Below are 26,822 nucleotides of genomic sequence, written 5' to 3' on the forward strand. Positions count from 1 at the left end.
ATTCAGGGAACAGCAGGTCAGAAAACAAATCCCTGTTACATAAATATAGTCTGTAAATATAGTCAATTTATACTTTTGTACACTGATCATAGACTGCAATTTCCTGCATAGGATGGCACAGCAAAAGGCTTAGTCTCAGAAAAAAGGCAGAAATCTATTTGCATTTCTTTGTGTTTACATGGTTTCTTTGATAAAATATTTGGAAAGCTCCCTTTTTGGTGGAGATTTTTTTTTGTAATTTTTCATCTGATATGCTTAATTACTTCAGTAAGCAACTTTTCCCCTTCAGAATCTTAATATCTAAATAGCTCTTAAAATCTGTAGCCAGATTTCTTTCTCTCTCCTTTTTGTGTTTTCATGCCTTCCCCCTTTCACAGTAATCTCAATTTTAAGTCATAAGCAGCACAGTTCAGCAGCATAAAAGATGCTCGTATATCCTGGCCTGTCCTTTCATGTTCACAGGCTGGCTGGAGCATCTCGGTGCTATGTCCACTGTTCCAGGTCTGCAGATACTGTGCTCAGCAGTGGGATCCCAAATGTCTCCTAGACAGATAAAAGTGTCTGTAGAAGATTCTGGATGACATTTAAAGGTCCCATTTGGGATGAAAGCTTGATTTAATGAGATGCCTTGCAGACCCAGATACAGACCATTCATAGTGCAAAGAATCTACAGTCTAATAGATATAAATCACATCACACTTGTAGCCAGCTATGTAGTAACAAGGCAAATACAGTCATAAACAGTGCTACTTCCATTGCGTACTGGTCCTTGTTAAAATAGAACCAAAGTCAAAGGGACTAACAGTAGTGGGGGAGTCACTAGAAGAAGGGAGTAAGACGAGGAAAAGAGAGTCAATATTCTGTTGCTTCCTTGGTAAAAACATGGTCAGTCGTATCCGAAGGATGGATGTGAAAACAGATGCGGCGATACTTGCACTGACATATCAGCATGTTGCATGCTTGCATGAAGAGGCAGACAACAGAAAATGAAAAAGTGTCAGGGAGCCTGTGTGTTTCTGGCATTACTTAATCTGCTTTGACCCTGCTGATACAGAAACAGAAGTGAATGGGCAAAACAGCAGAACGCAGCTGTTATTGTGACGATAGCACTGACCATGAGTACAGGGCTCCAAAAGGACCACACCTGCCTGTGACAGAGCTTCCTCAGTCTCATGAGTGACTGCGCCGGGAGAGCCACGAGGACACCCTGCCTGGACCCGGAGGTCTCGCCCTGCTTTTGGAAAGTCTCACATTTCTCCTTGCCTGTACCTCTGCACTGAAACCAGCACTCACGTCCAATAATGCACAAAACGGCAGAACGTCATAGTTCCGCCACTGCCCCAGGGAGATGGGAGCCTAGGTGTTGAGAAGTGCAAGGCAAAGCTATCTGTTTGTCTACGATATGTTCTAAGCCAAATGCTAAGCTACAAACCAACACCAAACAGTGAGGAAGATGACATGCTCAAACACTGCTGAAGTGTAAAACTCAGCAGAGAGGAATGGCACTGGAGGGAAATGGAAATTTTTTAAAGCTAGATTAATGTATGCTGCAAAGCTCTTTATGCCATCTGGTAATAACAGCAATAAAAGACCAATATGGAAGAGTGAATAAGTTCAAAAAGTAATCAAGAATAAGAAACTGGCATACGAAAACAAAGAAGGCATCTGTTACAGAGAATGAATAGAAATCACATCTATCTCATACTCACGGAATAAGAAATGATGGACCGAAAGCCTATTCTCATAACATTCTGTCCTGGAAAAGGGCTACGCCAGGATGTCTTAAAGCTTCTGGGAGACACAGCTGATAAATTCACATGACAGTTCCACTCCCCACCTGGCAGGTGAAAGAGCCTTTCCCTGTTCCAGGGCTAACCGCGGACCTGTGTGAGCTTGCAGCCTCCTGTCACAACTAGGTCTGTCAGGAAGAATGATACCAACGTAACCATACAAATGTGCAAATACTCATCAGCAGCCAAGACCATGGCCCAGCTTCCCACAGTGTGCTGTCCTGCCGAAGACATTTGGTATCCTTTTACCGCAGTAGGAGGGAGCATGGCTGTGTATCTCAGCTCTAGCTGCAGAACAGCAGTGACAGGGGAAGCTGCAGCTCTCCTGTGTCCTCCTCACAGCTAATGCAAGGGCTGTGTTTGAAGCCTTGCTAATGGCCTGGGATTGCTGGCTGGAGTGGGCGCGACAGCAGAGGAGAGATGCGCGGGAGAGGAGGTCCTGGATTCGCATCGGGTAGCCTACATTCCAGGTCTAATTCAAAGCCTGATCAGGGTGGGGTATGAGTTTCAGAAAGGGGACCTCTCAAAGCAGGAGGACACAAGGTGGGTGAAGGGGAGTGATGATGATTGGGATTTTCCCGTTATCTCCCGTACATCTTAGTTGGTGATTTCCTTTGAGTAGCTCCACACAAGAAGCTTGCTTTGGAAAGGGCCATTTGTCATATCTGGAGTGCTGCTCCCAAATACCATATGTGTTTGAAAGAATTAACAAACATATGGTCTGATTTGTAAATGATAAAAAGATACAAAACCACCCTCCCAACCCCCACTATGCCTCCCATTTAAATCTGGAACAAGTCCCCTGACTCCGACCCGGAGTTACACAAACCAGAATAGACGAGAGCAGTATCTAGCCCTTTCTTGACCAATTTGCTTTTCTGCTATATTGCAGAAGGCATGATATACACAGCCCTGCACATCTTTGCTTTCCCATTAGTTTGTGACTCATCACAAATTCAGGCCATATTTGTGCCTGTAAACATGATTGTCAGACCACTGTCTGTACGATCTGCAGTGTGGTGAATTAATCTAGTATGATCTGTTTGCTTTACCAGGTGTAGAGGAAATTTTCATCCACTGTCTATAAGGTCACTGCACGTTATATCCTTTGAAATTCCACTTGTATTCAGATTTAAACCTTTAGCTTAGATGATCTCACTCATGTTTGTTATCAAATTTTCCTTACCCCTCCGTTTTTTTCTGAAACAATCTCATTTTCTGCTGTTGCTCTACTCCCATTAAAATAATTGGTACCTCATCACATTTTTCTACTTTCATATTCATATCTGCACCTGAAAAATCCATTTCATGTTGGCAAAGGCCTAAGTCCAACTACACTTGCTGGTTATTACACAATGTGACACAGCAATATGTAACATCTAATGAGAAAGATAAATGCCAGAAGCAGAGTGAAAAAGTGAAGACAGAGCACAGAGCCATATAACAAAAGGAGCAGGTATACTAAAGGCCAGCGAGGATGAAGAGGAAAGGTTTAGTACTGTTCTCTTTTGTGTTGACGTGTATGTTTCTCAGCGATCTCCCTTCCAACTGAAACCACAACCATAGTGAAGTGAGTGGTACGTTTGGAAATCAAATCACACACTTGAGATTAAGCAGGTCATAAAGAGCCTTGTAGGTGACCAAAACCTTGTGGTATCGCCCACCGCAGTGCTCAAGACTTGTAGAAGCTGCCTCTTCCATTGAGCCTGTAGAGGTGACCCTTCCCCTCAACTATTGGAAGCTTTTAGTTTCAGGTTTATAGCAGCATACAGGTAGAAGTGAGTTTACAATCCCAATTTTCAAAAGAAATGACATCCATGAGAGAGATTTTCTTAACCTCTACATGCAGATCACCAGATTCCTGACAAAAAATTCCATTTTATTAATTCAAAAATGCAGAATACAGCCTTTTACCTTAAATATGCAGGGAAGGCAGGTCATCAGGCAGCAAATAAAAAGCAGCAGCATAGTGTCCAATGCCATGGGAGTACCGACTTCTCCTAATCTGACAAAGAACTGAAGATCAAACATCTCGTGATTATCTGTTCTTCTAAGCAAAATGGTAATTGACTGAAATTTATACATTATAAGCAGGCAACATTCCCATAGGAGACCCAGGGTGACAGAATTCTGTCACACGATGAGCTGACATCAAGTCCCTACTCACTTGGTTTCTTTCCTGAAAAGACTCAGCATGGGAAAGCTCTCGCCCTCCATTGACAATATATAGTTTGTTTAGTCTTTCTATTCCCCCTCTTCTGCACTGGTGTTCACTGTCTTTGAGTGTGACTCCACAGAATAAATATAATACAAAACCAAGGACATTCTCTGTTTCTCTCTGGAAGACTATATGCTCCAAGACTACATCCTTATAATGTTTTCTCTAATTGCTCAGAAAAAAAAGTGTATTAATCTCAAAAAATACCTATCACCTTGTCTTGACAACAACGCAAAGTATTGCCACAAGGCAAAGGTTTTATTCCTGGTGTTTCCTGCTAGGATTAACTTCAAGTCCCCTGTCTTCAATAAGAGCCAAAGGGGCTTTTCTTTTGTTTTTCTAAATAAGCACTTCATTCTCATCACATCAGACTTATTTTTAGAATATTTGAATAGAATATCTTTAAGTTGTCAGTTGCTACTGTATAAATAGAGGTTGCTAAGGAAGGAGCAGTAGCTGCTTCCTTAAGCAACAGTAGCAAAAGAGGATGAAACAGCAGATGATTTCTTAGCAGAAACAGCAGACGAAGAGGAGCAGTTCTCTTCTAATGCCGTATTTAAAAAATGTAGAAATGCCACCTACTAAAGTATTGATATTTTAAGTTAGAAAAATATAGCAAATCTACCTCAAATTGGCACATTTGCTAAAGAGTGTAAGAAGTCATTTTCCCTGCTTCTGAAATTCATCCCCTTCTCATTTTGTAGCTCTTTAGTTTTTTCTTTTACAGTTGTAGACATGTTTACGCTCTTTTTTAGGGTTATTTGCCTACTTCAGAGCAATCCTAGGAATTCACAACTCAAGGATCTCACATTCAGAGCCACATTAAAGATTGCCAGCAAGGCTACAAGTTCCCTGTAGCTGCAGAGAGTATGTATGTAGGTATAACATTGTTATTTAGGGAGAGATTTGTCAGAAAAAGGGTTGGATTTCTTATTTTTGTGTATTTATTTAGATCTGAATGTTATCAGACGAGAAAACTGGTGCAAAGAATCTGGTTTTGGAAACTAAAGCTCTTTACTGGGGCTTCTACTGAAACCCCCATCTTAGACGATGGATTCAGTAATTTCACAGTTGGAGATTACCATTATGCCCATTCTTAATCACTTTCAGAACACAAGAGCCGTCCTCTGCACCCAGTCCACTAATGAAGCCACTAGCAGCTGCACAATTTAGAGATGATTATTCTGCTGATGTGATCACCTCAGGAAACTGGCTGCCACACGCTGTTCTGGCTATAGTTACTGGGGGAAGATATTACAACAGTAGAGCTCCTCTGGGAAAAAAAAGGCTTAAGACTTGTCCACACAGGGGACAACTCAGGACAGTTTATCTGAATTAGCTAGAGATTTGCTGTGGATTAGTTAGAATCATATAAAACCTCTGGGTGTATACTTTTATTCAGAACTAAATTGTTCTAATTCAATTAGATTAACTTACTTCCTAATGTTTTACACAGCTAGTGATAACAGACCAAGAGCAGAAGACACGTAAGGGTATCTAAAATGGTCTGCCAATGAACACAGCTGCTCTCCCCTTATGCCTCATGAATATCCCATCTCACAGCAGAATGTAGTATCAAGAGCTGACAACCAGAATGGAAGAAATTGAGTTCAAGGACATGATAGGCAGAGAATTGGATGTCACCATCATCTTCAGAAAAAAAGTAGTTGGAGCCTGGGCACTAACCGGTTATATTGCTCCCAGCTAGAGTGATCATCAAACATGCCTGGATCATGATATCCTTTTAGGCAAGTGGGAGCTAAGCATCTTTGAGGCTAGCCTTAACGACAACTATCTTACCACCAACTTGTCTGGGATAGTGTTCATCAGACACTGGGGACAGTTTTCATACAGGATATGCTGCGCTTCCTAGGATTCTCTACAGAGAGAGAACAAGCTCCAGTACTGAGCAGGGAACCAAGTACCTAATCCTCTGTGTTGGAAATGGACTGGGGCTTCATGATGAAGCAAATAGAGGCAGTTTAGTATCAAAAGCAAACCTATTAGAGTCGTACCTTGGCATGGCAACTCAGCAAGTGCTGAGGAAACAACCAGGCTTATCACACAGTCGGACTAGGGCTTCCAGATCCCACCCGGACAGGAGTATTTCTGGGGTGTTCACAGTTTCCTCTTCCCAGAACATCAGGTCAAGCCTGGAAACCCTAAGGAGCTTTTTCAGCCATCCTCACGCAGGAGAGGATGCCAAAAAGGCAACACTGTGTTTTAGTGGAAAGTCCCTGGTAGCCAATAGCAAGAGTAAAGCTTGCACAACCCTAGGCACGCAGCGGAGGTTCGAATGGGCAGAGAGACTGTGAAGCTTTCCTTTACTTTCCTTTGTGGAAGTCCCTGAAAACCAAAAGGCCTAGAAAGTGGAGGAGAAGGCCAAAAGCTGAAGCCATGCTAGGTCCTCCTTCATCTGGCTTTCCACTTGTCCAAGTGAGAACGGGGCAGCCAGTGGCTCCAGCTGCAGTCGTGCTTGTAGCACACTTTGGGGTGAGGGCACGGTATCTTGCCTGATCTGTCCAGTTTCTCAAAGATACTTGAGGGGAGATGAAAAGTGCTGGTGTACAGCAGGTAAGTCTGGTGTGTTGGGGGCAAGTCAGCTGTCAGAGGCAGAGCCTGGTGAAAATGCTCTTGGTGTGCCTGGAGGGAGGTGCTGCAGGGCTGAGAGGTCTGGAGCTCTGCTCGCCCTTCCACCTGCAAATGCTCCCGAGTGTCCCCAAGGCCAAGGCTATGCAGATGGCCAGGGATGTATCTGATCAAAACAGGCTCAGGTTATCTGTTCCTAAAATGTAATGCACTCTGCTTTCTGCATGGCAAGCCTCAGAAATACCAAAATTAGACTTAAGAAGAGTATAAAAAGCTCGCTGCTAACAATGTGCAAATGGACTGTTGCACTCACTGTGATCTTGGACAGCAACAAAATTAGAAGGCAACAGCAAACAGCAAAGAAAATTGCAGCTGAAAAATACCAAAATTATCCTCTTTTAATACATATTGTTAAAATGAACATTTTTAAAAGCTGAAGAGATGTGAGCCCAGATGCTATTGCCGTATGTCTTATGCAGTTCATGATTATGAACAAACAGCAGAATACATATAAGAGAATCTAAAATGGTATGGATACGAGCCCAGCTGGTGTCCCCATATGCCTTATGAATTCCATTTTTAGGAGCACAGCAGCATACAGCATTAGAGATGCTTCTTAAACATCTCATTTATAAATAGAGTGGAGCTGTTTCACTGAAGTACACATAGAAAACGTCCACGAGGATCATAAAACCAGCTGCATTCAAAACCACTGAAATGGTTCAACCACAGTGTTTTTATTAGGAACCACTCTGCACCCGAATATTCCCTGAATGAGGGATGATGCTTGCTTCTCTCCTTGCATAGGCTCCTTACTGGGATTTTTTTAAAAGCAACCACCAAAAAGCCATTTTAGTGAGAAAACACCAACTTACTTTTGTTTTGGCAAACTGTTCCTACTGAAAGCTTTTTCGGGTCCAGAATGGAAGAGCGAAGGCCCAAGCTCCAGGGCAGTGGAGAGGTACAGGTGTGGGAGAGATAAATTCTTGCCACTTCTGAAAATCAATCAAAGTAGGGTCTGGAGCTTGGCCGGTCGACATCCTGGGGAGAGTCCTTCACCAACAGGCTGTGGACTCTTCTGCAATACTGCTCTTCCTCTCTTGCTTTTCAATTTCACCAGAACCACCTCTAAGGGAAGGTAGTTAACTGGGGATTCCTGGTTAATTGTGAAACATCACCAAATGCAGTTGACTTAAAATCATAATTTAATTATATGTACACTATCAACGAAAATATATCTAGAGCAGATATCTAAAAAAAATACACTACATATGAATGAAAAATTATTTTATTTAAAAATACATTATACAGCAGAGTGTCTCTCTTTTTGTTTTCTCACTGCTGGTTCACAGAGATAATATGATAAATTTAACCCAAATATTTGACTGGGAAAGATCCTGAGAGAGAAAGAGACTAGTTACAAGCTGATGATATACAGTACACTGAAAAGGAGTCATCTCTTTTAACATAAAAGAATCTCTTGGTAATCTTATAAATCAGATATAAAAAATGCAGGTTTGCTACCATGCAAAAATGAGTGAAGATTTCATTTAAATCTGCACACAGAGAAATCATTAGTACCTTGGACCCTAAATAGCTAGACTAAGAGAAGGGTAAGTGTGCCTAACATGGTGATACAAACTTTGGACCTACTACAATTTTGTAAACACAGCTGATAGTCTAATAAAGTTGGATTTTCAATAACCGAAGTAACGTTCTTGTAGCTAAGGGCTCTATTCTAGGACTTTTCTCCCCACTGATGTATTTATTCTCTAATTCTCAGCTTAGCACAATGACTTTGTGAGATATGCTCTATTGCACTCAAAGATGACTTGGCCTTGCCCTGTTTGCCAAGCATTATTGAGGTGGCTGCATTTTAGTGAAAGCAGAGGTTAAAATAAAAAGTAAAAAGCAGGTGTTACCTGGATGACTATGTGGGAAAGCATTAAAATTCATCATAGAAAAAAAATACCTGATTCTACAGCCTTATGTTTCAAACATCTTCTAACAATGATTAATGCCCAGAAAATACACTGAATTATGGAAAATTTAAGGCCTAGAATGTTCAACAGCCTGCACTGAACATTACTATTCTCAATGTGCCTATAGTGCTAGCATTGTATCAGCTGTGGCCAGAGGAAAACTTTCTGGCAGATGTTAAGAGCATCTTCAGCATCTACAATATTCAGATCCATTTGGTGCTCAATTTTTATAGGACAACTTCACTATGAATAGTCAGCAAGGCTGTCTTTTGAAGGGGAGACTCAATTTGATTATTCACAGCGATAACAGAGATATGATAACATTGCCCGGTGTTGAAGAAAAATCAATTCGTCGACACCGCACAGACTCACAGAGGATTTGTTTTGCAAGAATATGGCCCTGAAACACAAACGGAGATAGAAAGATTTGTAGAGACAAAGTCTGCCTGTCCTGGTCACTTAGGCTGGAGAAAATTAATGAAGCCATTTTGTTTTTTCCATGAGTGCTCCAACATGAAAATGGAGAGCAGAAACTCATATGCACTTTTTCTCACTAAGCCAGTGACCCTTTTCTTATCTTAGCACCCATTCTCCCAGCATAATATCAGGGTGTACAACAAATATGAGAAGATGCAGGCTTCCTTGAATAATTTGTTTAAACAATTTATGAATAGCACGGCTTCCCATCAGATATACTGAGTAAGAATGGAGCCCTTAACTGTTCATGGGATATCATTAGTAATAAAGAATATATCAATGATCAAACTTTCTATATTATTTTCATTTCTTTTAACCTAGGTACATATATATCATCCAAGACATTCAAGAACTACAAAACAACAATTCAACTACAATTATGTCAGGAAAATATCCAAATAAATAAACTTTTAATTATGATACAATACTTATTACAGTAAAAATTGGCATTTTTTTTCTCTTCAAAAGCAGAAGCACCAGTCTTACATATAACATACTGTTGGAATGATATCTTACATGGAATACAGCGTAATACAATGTGCAAACAGCATTTTCATACAGAACGTAATATTGTCTAGTTTTTATACACTGAAATTGCCTCAAATGGAAACAAATTCATGCTGAATTAAAAATGCAGATTTTAAAAATCAAAGTCAAATCAAAATATGAAGTAGTGTTAGAATAGGTACATGAACCATTAAAAACAATGAGAAGCCAAAATAGAGGGTATTGTCAGATAAATATAACTAGTGCTCAGTTTATCCCATTCCATCAAAAAGTAAACAGTTAATATTTTTGCTAGAAAGTAAAGTGACGTTCTAATATTTAAGAATTCTTCAAAATGTTGGTATCATTTTAATGATGTAAAAATCAAGTCAGAAATAGGACTTCTAGAAATTTCTTATTTTTTATACACTGCAATTATCATGTGTGGGCTGTGAAAAGAGATGAAGTCCAATGGAGTGAATATACATCAGCGTCAACATCATGTGACTTCTGCAAAGGCCGTGATGTGGTTCTACGAGTTAAAGGAAAAACAAACAGATAAAAAACCCAGAAACGACACAGATAGACATCAGTCGCCATTGTGAACATTTTTGCCTCTTCTGCTGTAGGGACAGCCTTATGCTTGGAGACTATTGCAGGATGATGTACACAAAACTGGTTTTCACTGCAGTGCTCTCACTCACTCCCATAACAATTCTTTGTTAACCACTGAAAGACTGGATATGTAAGTATGCTGAACAAAGTAATTAGTTGTGATGGTTCTACAATATCTTAGTTTTAGATGGGGTTTTTAAAATTAAGTAACAATGCGAATAATTGAGTTAGCTGTACTTTTATTGCTACCTTATTCATAATTTAAAGCAAAATCCCTAGAAAGTAAAATGGCAGTTTCTGACAGATTATAATATTCTATTTCAGTGTTAATACAATTTTATTGTTGCATTTTTTTAAAGATTAATTGCTCCCCATGAGCTCGATGGCACAGAATCAAGTAGCAAAATGCTACAACAAAAGTGCATTCAGCAGTTGAGAACTCTTATTCAAAATTTCTTTTTCAGAATCACTACAGTGTCCTCTTCATTTGCAATGTTATTCTCCTCTTTCCTTCAACAGGACGATTCTTACGAACACGAAGATGTGTATCAGAATGTAAATATACTACGTGTGATTCTACACAGTAAAACTGCAGCGTCCCAAAAAGCTTTGCTACTTTTTCATGCTCTAGCCTAAGCAAGTGCCTCTTGCAAACATTTGGTAGGTGAAGACTCAACTGCACAGTGACGTGCAGGATCCAAAGGAACTGTACGTTCCCTTTAGGCACACAGTACCCTTGGCTGCCACCAATTCTTATAAAACATGCAAGGTGTAAAATTAATAAGGGGAATCTTGATGTTAAGCCACGTGTTTGCTCCCCAGCACAAAAGTGCAGAGAAAAATAATACCGCGCAAAGCACTGCAGATTTCTCTCATCTCCTCCCGTCCTGGAGCAGACCAAAGTCAGAAGAGGTGTAAGCTGAAGAGGAGGAAGGATGTGGATAACTCATGGAGAGTGGGACAGATCTCCCATTTTTTTCTTAAGGGAAGCTGTTCTAAATCCTTCAGAAAAGCCCTTATCAGACACCATAGAAAGTGCTGGAGAGAAACGGTGGCCACTACCCAAGTTTATATTTCTCAGTCCTTCTTTAAACTGTCTGGATATTTGTCTATCAGTCTGTGCGGGGGGAGCCAGGCAGGCATCTTTGATTTTCACATTACAGGAAGGAATTTAGAAGTACCCTGAGTGGGAGCACAGGAGAACCACCTCTTATTCCCCCCTCTCCAAACAAGGCTGGCAGCTTTGCTCCCTCTCTCACTGTGCCATAACTGTACTGTGTCCAGGAGGAGGAGCTCTCTTCCCCCTCCCCTCTCACATGCATTTTAGCTCTAGCAATGTTCTTGCTTTATTTTATGACAGCTTTCATAAGAGAACACCACCGAATAGGAAGCATCTATGTACACTCTTCTCCAAAACAGAATGAATATATTTTAAACAAATAACAATGATTAAACCATAGCAAGCAGATTTTTTAAAAAGCATTAGAAAAAAAAAAATCAGTGTGCAACTTTCTGTGAAAATGTTTTCAGTAAACAATATTAGCAAATGTCATTGTTTCCAGATTTTTATTCTGCAGAAGAAAAGCAAAATTCGATTTCCTAATTAGAAAACAAAACATTCACATTTCAAAGCATTTTAGTTGTCTGACCATCTTCTGCTTTCAGTACAGGAAAGACGATACACTGGGCAACCTCAATGACTCCGGAGTTCCTGTGAGGCTATTATGACATTTTCTTTGCAGTTTTTACTTTATTTTTCCTTATTTAGACCGGAAAGTTATCCTGTCAGCTTAAACTAGCCTCAGCCTAAAATTGTTCACTTTGTTGAGAAGTAAGATGGTTTAAAAATGAAGAATTAGCGGAAAAAAATTTCCTTGTTGTTTATTCTAATCAATTCTTTCAAGTCCTGCTACGTGCTATCCCTTTCTCTAAGTGACACACATTTGTCTGTGATGCAGAGAACCAAATGCTCTTTCATGTGGCATTAATTCAGGACTGGATAACTATTACTTAGGAAAGGAGAACGTGGTTCACACTCCTGCCAGCTGTACTTCCAAAATGAGCAGATCACCATCCTTGGAAGGACATGCAGAGCATGGGATATAATAACACAGAAGAAAATCCCCCTTCCTCAATAAACCCTCAGAGGGAACTGCTAAGCTACCAGTTGTGGAGCTATTGATTTGGACCCTAGTGAAGACTTGTCAATTCATTTCCAATGGACACAGCAGGGTGATGTGTAACTAGGTCAAAATTAATCACTTGCCGATGGCAAGAAGCACTGATACAGATGCATGCAACTGTCTGGGTATTCATGCTTTCTCATATGTTATCGTCTCAGGCAAAACTACAAATAAGCCTTGCTGAGACTCTTTACAGAAAAAAAGTAAACAAACAGCATCCCTCGAGTAACTGCATTTCAACTCTCTTATTATGCTCTTTTACTTCTGCTTAGATTTATTGTGACAAAGTTCGGTGTGAGATACTAACCACCATCAGCAAACAGATTCACACAGATGCAGGAGACAAGCAAAAAACCATGCACAAGACCTCGGCTTATCCAACTCCATGGGAAATGATTTTCCCTACAGTACTCAAAAGAATTACAGTATGCTGAGGGTCTGCTCAACGGCAGCAGTTTCACAGACAGGCACGCCAGCTTTGTATTATTCATTCTAAATTGACAGTATCAGCTTGGTGTCAGCACCATGTGAACACGGCATGCTTCGTAACCATGCTCTCACACCACTAACAGAACAATGAAAGCTAAAGGCTAAGCCTTGAGTGCAGGTTTCTGGGGGGAAACGATCCATACCTGTATACCTTCTGTTAAGATTTTAATTAATTTCTGTTTACAAGCTATTCTTTAATGTTAAAGGATTGAAAAAAATCCGTGACAACTTTTTTGTGGTTTGCAGTTTTCATTACATATATTAAATATTTTTTACCTGAAATTTTTCTGTTCTGCTCTCATGAATACAGTTAGAAATATACAAAAATAGTCATCATCCTAAAAAAGATTTTTCCATTTTTGAAAACAGGAATTTGAAAAATTGTTTGTAGTCCTTCATACAGTGGAGTTTGTTAAAAGAAATACTTTATTAATAGAAAAATATGTTTGTTAATGTTTGTTAATAGAAAAAAATGTTTGTTAATAGAAAAATACTACTGTAATAGTTCAGGCAAATGATAATTTATCATACAATAATAATAATATTATCATACAATTCTCTGGGTCAGCAAAGTATATTTTATGCTTCTACTGGATGCATCCCATTTTTAAAGAAAAGAATGAGTTCAAGTGAAATTTCCCATTTAAAATGTTGCAGACCTGCACAGAATGCTGCCACCACACTGCAACTGCCTTTGCTTCAATTCCACACACAAACACCCATGTGCGCTCTTGCGCACATACGTTTATTGCCTTATATGAAGATGTTCAAAACGGTCCATTCCTGATATCCAGGAGAAGAACCTGATGATACGTGCTTTGAGGGAATTTCGTTGCAAAGGATCTTCTTGATTGTTACTAATACCTGGATTCTGTAACACCTACAACACGTATATTTGAGGAGGTCACACTGAATATATTGTTCTGTTTCCTATGTTTAAATATTATTTTATTTGAACATTAGATGTGGTAATCACAGTTTGCATTCACACAGAAATAATTCTTGTACAATCCCCCAGAAGTAGATTTAAGCAGAAGAGCAGGACATGAATTCAAATTCAAATGCTTGACATTGAAACAAAATTGCTTATGGTCTTTTATGAGCTGCCTCTCCTGGGTATGTGTTTCTGTGTGTGAAACAAGGTTGTATTATATCTCCTTTAACATACTGTATTATCAAGAGAGAACCATTATGACAACAGAAATCTGAAAACCTGCCTATAAGCTAATGTAAGCACATGGCCTCTAGTCAAGCCGTCCTGGAGGTAGACATACATGTACTAAGACACCATATGCATACCTATGTACACTTTTGGACATTAAGCACAACAGTATTTGGATACTTCCTCACTAAAATATTTTGAAGCAAAAGAAATAGACACAAACCCTCTCCCCCATTTGCCTGTAGTATGATGAGCTGAAACATCTTTGTGTTTTGCTGAGCCTGGGAGCTCAGTGACAGGCGATCAGTCTCCCTGCAGAGTCCCAGGGACCAGAGCGGCCGCCCTAGGCCACGCTGTGTGTACAAAAGTGCACATACCAGTGAAAGACTTCTTAGTACCAAAATGCTTAAGACCAAGGAAAAAGCAGTAACACTGAGAATTAAAATTAAAAATACCCTTTTCTGACACCGTGAAAAAGCTGTTCTATGTCCCATGAATCATCAAGATGGAGTAAACAGAAAAAACATTATACCTTAAAAACAGAAGGGGAAAGCTTCCCCAGTCTTAAAATACTATCAGAATCTATTGCAATATCTATACTTACTATTGTTAAAATGTTTTATCATCACCACCATTATCTTTGGCACATACACAATAGAACAAGAATTATAGTGTCAAACTCAACAAGATTTTTGAGACAATTAACCCTGATAGTCCCTAGCAATTGGTATGATAGGCAACAAGAATGTCACATATTGCGAGAGGAATTCCAAATACTTACCACCATTAAAACTTAGAAATGGCTGTGTCACAAGGGGGGTCTGGGGGGGGGGGGGAGAGACCCTAAACTATCTGTTTCTAGTTCACAGTCATGCTGGTGAGTCAGTCCTATGGTGGGGTATAAGAAACCTCATTGTAACAAGGAATGGTGACTGTGTTTGGGAACATGGTTTGGGCATTGCTGACAGCAGTAGCCCTATGAAGGAATGCCAAGCAGAGACTTTAGGGATAAATGCAGCTTAGCTGTCGCACAGAGCACTGCAAAGAACCCACTGTGCAAATAAGTAATATCGAACAGCTACAGAAAGCACTGATGATCAGATATAGTAATCATCTCATCCCACAGGAGATGAAACATAGTGCCTCTCCTAACCCAACACTTCCTTCTAAGACCTCCTACCTCAGTATTCTATCTACAGCCTCAATTAGTCCTAAAATGCTCCATGTTCCCTTTGTATTTGACTTTTTCAAAGCTAGAATACTTATTAAAAAAAAAAAAAAAAGAAAAAAAGGGTAGGAGAGTCAGCAGCTACTACAAGACTTGTACAAGCCCGCTGTAAGCCCTGGCCAATTTCAGGTGACTTTAGCATGAAATAATGTCAGCCTCCCCTGAAAGAGAAAACAGAAGAAATAGTTTGTGACTGCACTGGATGAAGCTGAACTTTAAACTCTTCCAGGTACCACCCAGAATACCCCTATTTCCCAATAACTCTTGCAAAGGAACAGGAGTCTCTAACCTTGACTGTGGTAGGAAGAGAGCCTCCTCTCTGTAGGAGAGTGCCAGCTAACTGAAACATGAATTGTCTTGTAAGAGATGGAGAAGGTCAGAGACAGGAGAGAAAAAGGAGCAGATGGGTGAGTGATGAGGTTTCTTGGCTTTCATTCTTTTCATTAATTCTGAGGATGAATGTAGTTAAGGTGAAAGCAATAAGCCTGCATTGCTGAGCCAGCCCTGGCAAGGATTCTTCAAGGAGACTCTCTGCAACTATGGCTTATTTCAGTGCATGAGAAGTGGGTACCTGTGCAGAAAAGCTTAATCATCTGCATGCACCAGAATTAAACAGAAGTGTCATGCAAACAGTGATCTACCCTTGTCATTAACCAGCAACGGCTCAATTCAGAATATTACAAGTACACATATTCCTATTTAAGTGCACTTCAAATGTAGCTCTTGACCTCCACCAGAGCTCAGACAGTGGCAGCACGGAGAGCATGCCAAGCATGCCAACAGCATTCGTTCTCCAGCAGGAAAAAGCACTAGAATAGCAAGCAGCAGATCTGGAAACACAAAAATAAGGCGCTTCCAGGTCTGTGTGATGCACCATGTGCTTATTCATTTATGGGTGAATTTATTACAAAATTGCAATGAGTTGAGGTCCCATCTGGTAGGCATTTCTAATGAAGTAATTCTTTAAGACAGCATCTTTGAATTGCTCACTCCCAGACACCCATATAGTTACAGTTTTTAAATACCAATAACAGAGTTGTACTGCTTCATGCTAGCACTGCCTTAGCCCATGATAACTTCAGTCAGTCAGGATTTGTGCTACTCTTAGCAGCTAATTTCTGACAGTAAGCTGTCTTTAATACTGGCACAGGAGCTTGCAGACTGAGAATAAGGAAAAACAGATTTTAAAATAAGCCAAATGTAAATGTATGTGCATTCAGAATATGGAACTGGAACATGAAATGTAGTGAAAAGTAACTTGCACATGGCTAAAGCAGGCAAAGGCAAGTAGCACACAAATTATTCAGCACCCTTCTCTCTCCAGAGGAGAACAAAGGATGTAAAATAGTAAGGGAGTTAAAAAGCAAAGACTAAGTTAATAATTCTTGTAGTGATGGTAGTTAATTGAGATGGCTCAATTTAGACCTTAGTTCCACATTAAGTATTATTCTTAGTGCCTTTTATTTAACAGGGTCTGGTTTCTATCTAAAACTTTAGACTAAACATTAAAAAAAAGAAAAAATCCACAAAACCTCAACACCTAAAGTTATGTGTAAGTAACTTTTTCATCAATTATTTGCTAATTCAAATTTAAACTTTCTGAGAGTGGAAACAGAAGAAAGCATTTCCCAACAAACAGCAAAGTCTCCACGTTATCATCCTCCCATCTCATCCGCTCTGTCTGGAAAGGAGAAAGGCTTTGCAACATAGGCAAAGATGAACCCACACACTGAGATCTCACCAAGTGTAACACCCTGCGGACAGTCTCCAGTTTAATTATCTAGAGAGAAATTCCATGACAGCAAACAGCTACCCTCTACTGCCATAGGAATATGGGTTCAGAAGGAAAGAAGCTCGTTCATATTATAGAGTCCTGGGCAGTTCACAAATGGTAGAGGTCATCCTCAAGCAGAGCAAACATTACTCCTGCCACCACCCTTCCACACTCTCCCATAGCTTTCCCCACATCTCAATCTTGCCTAGGCCGAGTCTCAGGAAAAGAACATTGTTCATCATGAGCAAAAGGGTGTCAAATACTAAGTTATCTTGAGGTCTTTATCCCCAGAAAAAAACTAAAAATTTCAACAGCCAGAGAATGTACATTTATTGAAGCCTATGATGGCTTTTGAGCCGCAGAAATGGCTTCTATTGCAGGAGAGCCTAGCACATAAATAAGACATGCTCTTATTAATGTGGTATGTCCTAGGCCAACTGACATCTTGTTTTGTTTTGACATTTTACAGAAAGTTTACTGAATGGATTATTTTGAAGATACACATTCATCATCTAAATGCTTGTTCAAGCAAATGAGACACTGACCTCCTTATGACAAGATATCAGCAGAAGTAGCTTAGACACATTTGGTTCAAAAAGGCGCGTTAGATCATTCTGAAAAGAAATCTTTCCCTTCAAGGAAAGGAATAACAAACCCAGGGCTAGCAGCAATTCTTACTAAAGGACAACTTCCACCACTTCCAAGTGACTAAGACAGACTGGGAAGTGGTTGAAAACATTTCTTCTTATCTTTAATATGAAAAAATATCAGGAGTAATTCGGGTTTAAAAGAATGCCATAGAAACATACTTTTGGTGTCCTACCCAGTGTAGAATTGTTTACTATCTTCAAACACGGGCATAACACAAGAGATTTTAACAAATAATGACAGATAAAGTAATTAGAAAAAGGAGAATTGCTTTCAAACTTTGCATTAGTAATTCAAACTTCCCCCCTGGTAAAAATGCGTAAAGTGTTTTATTTATTTGGTTATGCGATCTATTTCAGTGCTTGTTTGCTCATAAAATTGTTTAGACATAATCTTACCTAACACTTACATAGTATAATATCATCTTCAAAAACCACAAATTTTTATTACAGGAAACTAAACATTGCAATACTTACTCATGGAAAAAGTCTTGGCATACCCAGGAGACTATCACTCACATGTCCTAGTCCAAAATCCCATTTGCTTTGGCAAGAGATCACGGCTTTTGTGCCTTTACTGTATGACCCATGTTACTCTCTATTATTATCAGGTTCATTAAGTTGTTTGCCCTGCTAGCGCAGATGTCAGATCCCCAGTGTTTCCAAGTGGGTGCCCTGTCCTGGGGCTAGCATGTGCCTGATAGAAGCCCCAGAGCTGATCCAGAAGGGACCGCATCCCATGCGCTACACTAGCCTGAGGACGTACCCTGAAGAAATAGGATAAATGCCACTCATATCTGAATTGCATAACCCCTGGGCTCAGGGGGTAGATTTTCTTTCTAAGCACTTCAAGCTCTGTGGACTCTCAGCCAAAACGTTAATCAAACTTACTTGAGGAACACAAGGAAAGAGGGCCTCAGATCTACTCAGCCTGACTCCACGGACTTAGCAGTGGCTACAGCAGTACACTGGACTGATACGTAGCGATTGTTCTTGGAGGTGACATGAAGAGTCTTCCAAGGAGCGTCTCTGAATTAATTCTTCCCTTCTTTCTCCTTCACTGCCATGTCTCCTTACTTTAAATCTGATTACCTTGGCACTCTTGTCAAGATAGCTTGGGATCATCCCTCCAGGAAAGCTAAATTTTATTTAATTGTTTTTAACAAAGTCAGACGTTACCTTTTCTAAAGGGCTTTCTACTCGGGGTATGCTGATCATGGGCATCTGGGCCAGATTATCCATATGAGAATGTTCATGTTCTGGCTGACGTCCTCTGAAGTTATTTACCACACAGACAACCTAGAAGGGATTAGAAGATAAACAGAACAGCTACGGAACAACTCATTTTTTTGAGCTTTGATCCTGACATCCATAATTAGGCAGAACTGACACCAGCTTTAGTCACAGCTTACAGCAGAAACACAGAAATGTGAAGTTCATGTTTAACAGAAAATCCTTAGTTAATATTTCAAGACAAAAGATTTTCAACCAATTTATTGTTACACGCATCATCTGAGAACCAAAAAACCCTTATCTAAAAGCAAATCCATTACCGAAGCTGAATAATAGAATACCGATTATTAGCAATGTCATGAATAGAAGTCCAGAGCACGTGCAGCAGAATATGGCAATAACCTTAAATTCCTATGAAGGGCCAGTACCATCTAAGTTTGACCAGCAAAGACTCTCTCAAATGGAGAGTGAGAAAGGGAGAATAAGAAGGCAAGGACCATCCCCAAGTTCAAACTAAACTCTAAACCTGCTCAGGGCAGCAGTAACTCTCACACAGGGATTTAGGAGTGCGATATATACCAGTTTGTTAGTGTTTCTACTAATTCAGACACTCAGCTGAGCAGCGACGTTTGCCCATTGTATTTTCTTCAAAACACAACTAAATTTGAGGTCATGCTACTCAAAGGCGTTTATGCAATATACATCACAAAATATAAGAAAAACACTGCGACAGATTTATTTTCTATTCTGTTCTCTTTTATGACTTCAGGGGCACAAACAGAATGGAAAAACTTCTTAAAAATGGACAACCAAATATAATTCCCAGACACCTTGTGTGGAAGGGAACGTTTGGAAGTGCAAGCAGGTATATTTTAAAGGAGACCTAAAGCTGCCCTTACATTTCTGAGGGGTGAAAACACCCACCTCAGCTACCCCTGTGAGAGTTTTCAGCCAAGCCAAGTCTTCAGATCCAAGATCTTGAGATCAAGACCTTGAGATCCAAGAATCAAGCTCAAAAGTGTTTTCATGGGGAAAAAATTCAAAGGTGTATTTAGTACTATGACAAGCTGCCAGGCAGACAAACTTCCAGGCAGTAAACAGCAGTGACTATTCTATGCCATAGTCTTGCACTGAAGTGATCAGTGAAGGTGATTAATAGGTTAGTGGCAGCTTTCCGACACAGACACTAGTCATTGTGAACTGTGACTAACGATCTGGTTTTGGAACACAGTTCCAGAAAATGAAAAGACTAAACAATGACTTTTTGAAACAGAATAACATAAAATTTCAATGTAAACCTGAATTAGCACGAAAGAAACTCAATAGGGTTACTTTAAAGCCAGAAAAGAAATGCTACTTATTCTCTGATTAGTGTAGGTATCACTATACTGAATTTAATACTTTATACATGAAATCATAACAAGATGTTATTCTGAAGGATATACACTCGCTTGAAGTGGGGCTTGATGCAAAAATTATTGGTTGATATGCTACAGTCTGGTTTATAAGGAAGTCAGAAGAGATCACTTGATCAGTCCTTTCTTGACTTCACATTTCTGAGTGTATGTAAATGTAACTGATATTTGTAATGTAAAGGAAAATGATAATTTTAAAGATAAATGTAAAGGAAACTGATAATTGATTAAAAACAAAAATTAGAAACACCTCTTTTGTCATTTAGTTGTCTGAAAAGTCAAAGCTACCAATATTTTTTTTAAGAGATACAAAGTTACACACTGATTTTTTCAAACAGAAGTGACACACATATACACTTACCAAAAATACTGCTATAGATATTCCGATTATAAATCCTGCTATTACATCTGACCAGTGATTTCGATATTCTGCTACTCTGTTGATTCCAGTAAGGAAAGCCAAGCACATTAAGCCCAAACACAGAACAGGTTTTGCAAGCCTTGTTCCTCTGGCTTTTACTGTGTTGGTGATATACATCTGAAAATCAGAAAGGAAGAAAGTGTAAGACTGATGGATATCTCCCACTAATTGGTGATTAAAAACTCTACATTTTGTTTGAATAGACTATATGTATTTGGCTTTTTTTTTTTTTTTGTAAAGAAACAAGAAAGTAGAGCACTAGATAAAGTCATCACACCCTTTTCCCTAGGGATATAGAAAAAGAATTAGACCATACAGCAAAATTACATTTTATGTGAACCTGAAAAGCCCCCAAAAGAACAGGCAAATTAGACAATCCTATCCTATTACTCCCAATCTATGTATTTATTTATGCAGAGAGGTAGAGAGGCTGATTTTTCACTGCAGTGTTGACAATAATAGAAAAAGATCTTTACCCTGAAAGGGGCTACATCAAGGCCTTGGTTTTATTAGCACATGCCTTTCTTCCTCATACACAACTTCTCCATGTGATTAACTAGAGATATGTCAAAAAGCAGTGAAAATTGACCTAAATGCCAGCATCTACTTGTATAAATAACGTGTAAGAGTTTCAACCAGTGCTGAACCAATACACCCCTGTACTTCACAGATGGTGACTGAGGATGTTCAGTACCAATCCCCCCCAGCACACAAGCCAATCTAAATGCAGAAACTTATATGCATCAAACTCCAAGAAATCAATCTGCCCTGCTTGCAGTCTAACTCTCCCTGTGCAATACTACTGAATTAAAAGCACTGCCTGATGATAGAGCAGCTCTTCTGCCCTAAGGGTGCATTAGTGACTACTAGCTTTAAGCCAGCGCTTTCCAAGCTCTGATGGGCCAATGGAAGAAATGAATACCAAATCTTTGAATTTCCATTCTCTTGAATCTTGGCATTAAGGCTGCTTGAAAGTTCCCCCATGAAAAATTATACTTCAACTAACAAGATTTTTGAGAAAAAAGTATTTACTTTCTGCAGAAGATGTTTCTGTAATTAAACCACTGAAATCCCTAAAACCTTCACGTTTAGATGGAGCTGAAGTTTTTAGATTGAAGAATGCAAATATTTTCTATGGAGTTTTACTAGAGACTTCAAGTGTGTATTGCCATCACTCTGAACTGCAAAGGGAAACACATGAATCTGCATTGAAGAACCAGTACCTTTTTGGCCAACAAATGGGCGGCCCTTTGGTTTTTTTGTACTGTCTGAAACTTCAGCTGAATTTACTGGGTAATCACTTATGAAGTGCTGCAATAATCCAGTCAAGAAGTCTAGGAAGCGTAGTCACAGTTATGACAAATTAAGTGAAGAAAGTAGTGGTCAGAGCTTGTCTGCGAAGAGCAACATCTGGCAGTAATTTTGTTCAAAACACTAGAGAAAGATCCATGGCTTAGAGGAAAAATCAAAGCTTAAGCTTAAAATCACAGCAGAGTACTGCAACACACACATCTTCAGTGTACCTTATGTGATGAACAGCAAACTAGTAGCAAGCTTTCAACTAATGCAGACAGAACAAAGGTTTGGGGGGGGGGGGGGGAGAGTTTTGGGGTGTATCTCCAAACCACATTTCTCCTCTCTTCTTCCTAGACCATTTCAGAAATAGTGTTTCTCCCTTTGCTGACTATCCTTTTATCCTAGCTCCTTATATTTTTGCAGGGTCTCTTCAGTGAGTTACTCTTACCATGTGGAATGCTGATAAGACAACTGCAACTTTAATTTCCAGCTTTTTAGCCCCACTGGTTTTCCTCAAGCTACAGAGACAGCAGTGCATGTTGAGTTACTTAGCAACCATCTATTTTAGTGAGTCTCATTGTACTCCTGGATACTACCACCATTATCCACGTTTACACTACACGTTAGAACATCTGGTGCCAGGGAAAATATTCTAATATTTTGAATACGCAGCAAGATCACCAAATTTCAAATACAGCTTGGGTGAAGTTGACACAGGGAAGTTGGCAGGAAGCTATCCTGCATTTAATTCTGTATTGTGGCATATTAAATCAAAATGACTACTGAGGAGGAAAAATCAACTCAAAAAAGAATGTAGCTTGTTTAAGGCAGGTCTCAGTGATATATTTCAGTTATCTATAACACCTGGCCATCACCCAAGAAGATGATCTCAATTTTTATGAAGTCAAAACACATTACAATACAAATACTTGATTCTGTAGTACTTCAGTCAAACTTCAACATTTTTAATACAAAAGTAAACTGAAAAGTGCTCTGCAGAAAATTCTCAGAATCTTTTCACAAACAAGCATGTCCTTCAAATCCCCACTCAAAGCACTGAGTGAGCAGAAACAACTGCAGACTCATGCTCTGCCCCATGTGAGTAATAAAGACCTCCATTTGCCAAGACCCTTCCCATATGTGCAGTCAAGATTGTCATGCCCAGTCCATTATTCAAAATAACCTGAGGGTTCTGCCAGCATAGGTACCATTTCTATCTTTTCTTTAAAGAACCAACACCAATGATGTTACGAACAGTATTATATTAAAATATTATTAAAGAATCAATAGAAGCAGGGTAAACTTTTCCTGAAACGGTGTAGTGAAAAGTCTGTATATTTGCAAAACTCCATATAGCAAATGTAGATTCTTCCAACTCAGGATTCACAGATTTCCATTTTTAAACTTGAGCTCTTGCAGCTCTAGTACAATATATTAACACAGTTGACTCAAAGATCTGATTTTCACTAAGAATAAAACACAATTAAGCAGTTGTTTTCTTCTTGATTCTGGAAGGAAAGCTATAAACCAGCACAGTCAGTAATTGACAAAGAATAAACATCTTGAGAAGATGACAGGATTTTTCTTCTCTTACTTTTCATAAATATTAAATGCAGTATCAACAAAGGAAAATAGCTCAGTGATTTAAAACATTAGTGAGAATGAATGACAACATAAATTTTTACATGGCTAAAGATGTTTACTGAACAAGCCCATCTCAATTCCTTTTAAGAACAGAAATTGGGAGAGGAGGAATCTAATTAAAGAAATATTTTAAAAAAGTCCACAGCAAGACCAACAGCAGAGATTTTGTATGTAAGGTCAAGTATTGATACAGCAGTTAGAATTGATTTTGCAGGCTGCACATTCTCCTGCAACAAAAGATCAGCAGTGAATCTTCTCTTGAAGAACTTCTGCTATTGCTTTTCCTTTTTCCTGAAGTAAGATTTTAGTATGTAAAAGACATAAAGGTGATATTAGCAAGTAGACACTGGCAGAGAGTCATATAAGGAGGTGGATGTTATATATACCAATCGTTCTATATACCAATATTTACTAGATTTTCCAGAAAACACTAACATTTGACCTTCAGTCTTCAAGATGCTGGAAGTGAAGTCTTCAGAGAACCTCATAAATTGAAAGAAAAACTTTAATTGAAGTGGTTTTGAAAATATGTATTTGAAAGAGTCAGAATCATCACCATCACCACCAAAGAAAAAGCTACCTGTGAGGTTTCTGACATAACTTTCTCAGGTCATAATATAAGGAATAATCATAGTGTTAGCACTTAGCTTGTACAGGGAAAGCTTTCAAAAGTGTCATGTTGCATGTCTGACTCATGTGAAGTATGTCCTAAATGTAGCGCAAACAAAATCATTCCAAAACACGTAAGAAAAGAACAGGAATTGTATGGCAAGTACAGGACAAAGTGGCCTCCTGGGCTATGCTGCAAGCTCCTCCTAGTCATCTTCTTTCAGCTATCTTTAGGCTCACCCACACCAACGTCTATGCACACAAACACACATGTAACAGGTCCCAGAGTCCCATTATAGTTAGAGTGGAGCCAGTCATCAGGCTGGGTGCACCAGCCAGGAGGGAGGTTAATTTTCCTAGCCGATTTCATCAGCCTGGGGCGCAGGGATGCAGGTAGGAAGATCCCCTCTGTGCTTGCTGTTTTGGTCCTCCCTGAAGCAGATGGTCTGGGGGACTGACAAAGAGACACACCAGTCCATTAGTGGGCAGAGAATAATGACTCATGAAGCGACAAGCAGAAAGAGGAAGGAATAGCTGTACAGGCACCTATCCCAGGCAGCGCTCCAAACATAAATTATCTCATGTTTTCTTTTGCTTTTATAATGTGCTATCATTAAAGAAAGAATCTTGAACTATTTAAGTAATGTAAGTAATGTTACAGATGTTCCACCTGGGGAGTGCACAACTTTCAATATTCATCATACCTACAAGAGAGATACTCAGAGATCAAAAAGCTGAAAAATTAGCAGGCTATAGTGGACAGTAGTCTATAACCAGGTTCAATGTTTAGTTAGAATCCTGTTTGACAATCTAAAAGCTCTTCAGCTTCCTTGATTAGTAATTAGTGGGTCAAATTATTTCTAAAGCAAACCACAGTCATATTCTCAAATCATCTGGGCCTTTCTGCAGCTGCCCACTGAAGATATTTTTAGTGCTTTTGAAGCCTCCTCCAGCTTTCTCCGTAAGTTTTGCAGTAATTATTGATGACCCTAGACAAAAATTGGCTTTCAAAGTCAGGGGTCTGGGTTGGCAAAAGGAAGAGAAAGCTCTAGAAATGCTGGACCTTACTATGAAGTTTCCCACTATGAGCTCCCCACAGTTGTAACTCTAAACAACGGGAGAAGGAAAGAGGTATCCTTCAATGTACCCAGACTGTAAGATACACCCGAATATTAATTAAAGCTGATTCAGTCTACAGAGGCCGTTATCCTGAGCAATTGAATGGTAATGAAGAACTGACTGACAAGAAATATCCAGAGGTCTTTAGATAAAGCCTTGGATCAAATTGTAATGTTATTTTACTATCCAGCCTGAAAGTAACTAATACACCCAACATACGAAGCCCGTGATACATGCTCTACAATCAGTATCAAGGGATACTTTTACTTGCTGCACCAGATACTGAAAAGAAATTCCACTTTCCTAACACTGCCCCTGAAAAGCTGCCAAAAGAATCATTTAATTCTTCAATTTCCTAATAAAAAATGGACAACAAAGCCGACTCAACAAGGTGGCTCTGCTACTCCTTTTCCTCCTGAACATTCCCTAAAGCCTATCAAAGAGTGGCCTGTCACGCCTCTGCCAGCTGCCCATTGAGCAGGAGCCAAAGAGGCACTTCAAGACGAAGGAGAGGTGAGACGAGGCCTACACCTAAAGACTGGATCAAGGAGTGACACAGAGCTGAATGTCACCATGTTGCCAGCACTGTGACCCAGACTGCCTCGCTGTCTTTTCCCAGTGACTTAGAAACACAGTAAACAGCAAAGACGGTACAGCAGAATGCCAGGAGCAAGAACCTGCCAGAAAAGATGATCACGAGCCCAACAAAAGCTCTGCAGAGAGGAAAAAATTATTTGTCAGCTTTACCTGCTAGCCCTGCCTGAGGCCATAGTTGAGGCCAAGGGTTCACAGTATAAAGCAACAAAAGCAGCCTACAGACCTAAGGGCTATGTCAATTATCAAGACATTAAACCTGCTTCTCTATCATCACCGATCCAAAGCAAGTCTGAAATGTATGCGGCAACACCAAGTTCAAACACTACCCTACAGACAGGTTGGCTGCGAACTGCTCGTCCAATGCAATAAGAATAAAACAACAAAAAAGCAAAATTTTATAGAATGAATTAAAATGTCTTAAACTACAACTAGCAATGACCAATCCCCTAGGTCTGCAGCACCAAAGGACAACTGTTAGTCACAAGTCTCATATTTAAATCCATGGGAATAGACTGACTAAATCTTCATATATCACTTTGAAATTCTACCAAAAAAAAAAAGACTCATGACTTCTCATTTCTGTGTCTCAGTTGTGGAAAAAACCCAAGTATGTGCATACTTGGCTGCTTCAAAAGATACCTCTAATTGTCTAGGCTGTGTCAGTTTACGCATATCAAAATGTGGCTTATACAATGATATTCTATTTAATAAACTTGCAGCGTTTGCCTTAATACCTATGTTAGCAGATGTTGTTCCAGCTGCAAAAGGGTGAACTGCAATGCTGATAAGAAGTGAAGGCAGATTCAGTCAACTTATTAACCCAACTCAAGCAAAACCAGAAGTTGTTT

The 26,822-nt window shown here is 39.5% G+C and overlaps 1 protein-coding gene across 1 annotated transcript in view; it reads right to left on the reverse strand.

Annotated features, from left to right (window-relative positions):
- Window positions 1-9,966: 9,966 nt before the first annotated feature.
- Window positions 9,967-26,822, reverse strand: part of PLPPR5 (phospholipid phosphatase related 5) — a 44,686-nt gene continuing 27,830 nt past the window's right edge. Inside the window, exons 4-6 of the mRNA XM_072867064.1 lie at window positions 20,650-20,826; window positions 18,820-18,939; window positions 9,967-10,074 (exon numbers count right to left, since the gene is read on the reverse strand). Of these exons, the coding sequence (XP_072723165.1) occupies window positions 10,042-10,074; window positions 18,820-18,939; window positions 20,650-20,826 (330 nt within the window). The 3' untranslated portion in view covers window positions 9,967-10,041. The remainder of the gene's footprint in view (window positions 10,075-18,819; window positions 18,940-20,649; window positions 20,827-26,822) is intronic.

This window comes from Ciconia boyciana, chromosome 7 (genome assembly GCF_034638445.1).
Source record: "Ciconia boyciana chromosome 7, ASM3463844v1, whole genome shotgun sequence".
In the NCBI taxonomy this organism is placed as follows: Eukaryota; Metazoa; Chordata; class Aves; order Ciconiiformes; family Ciconiidae; genus Ciconia; species Ciconia boyciana.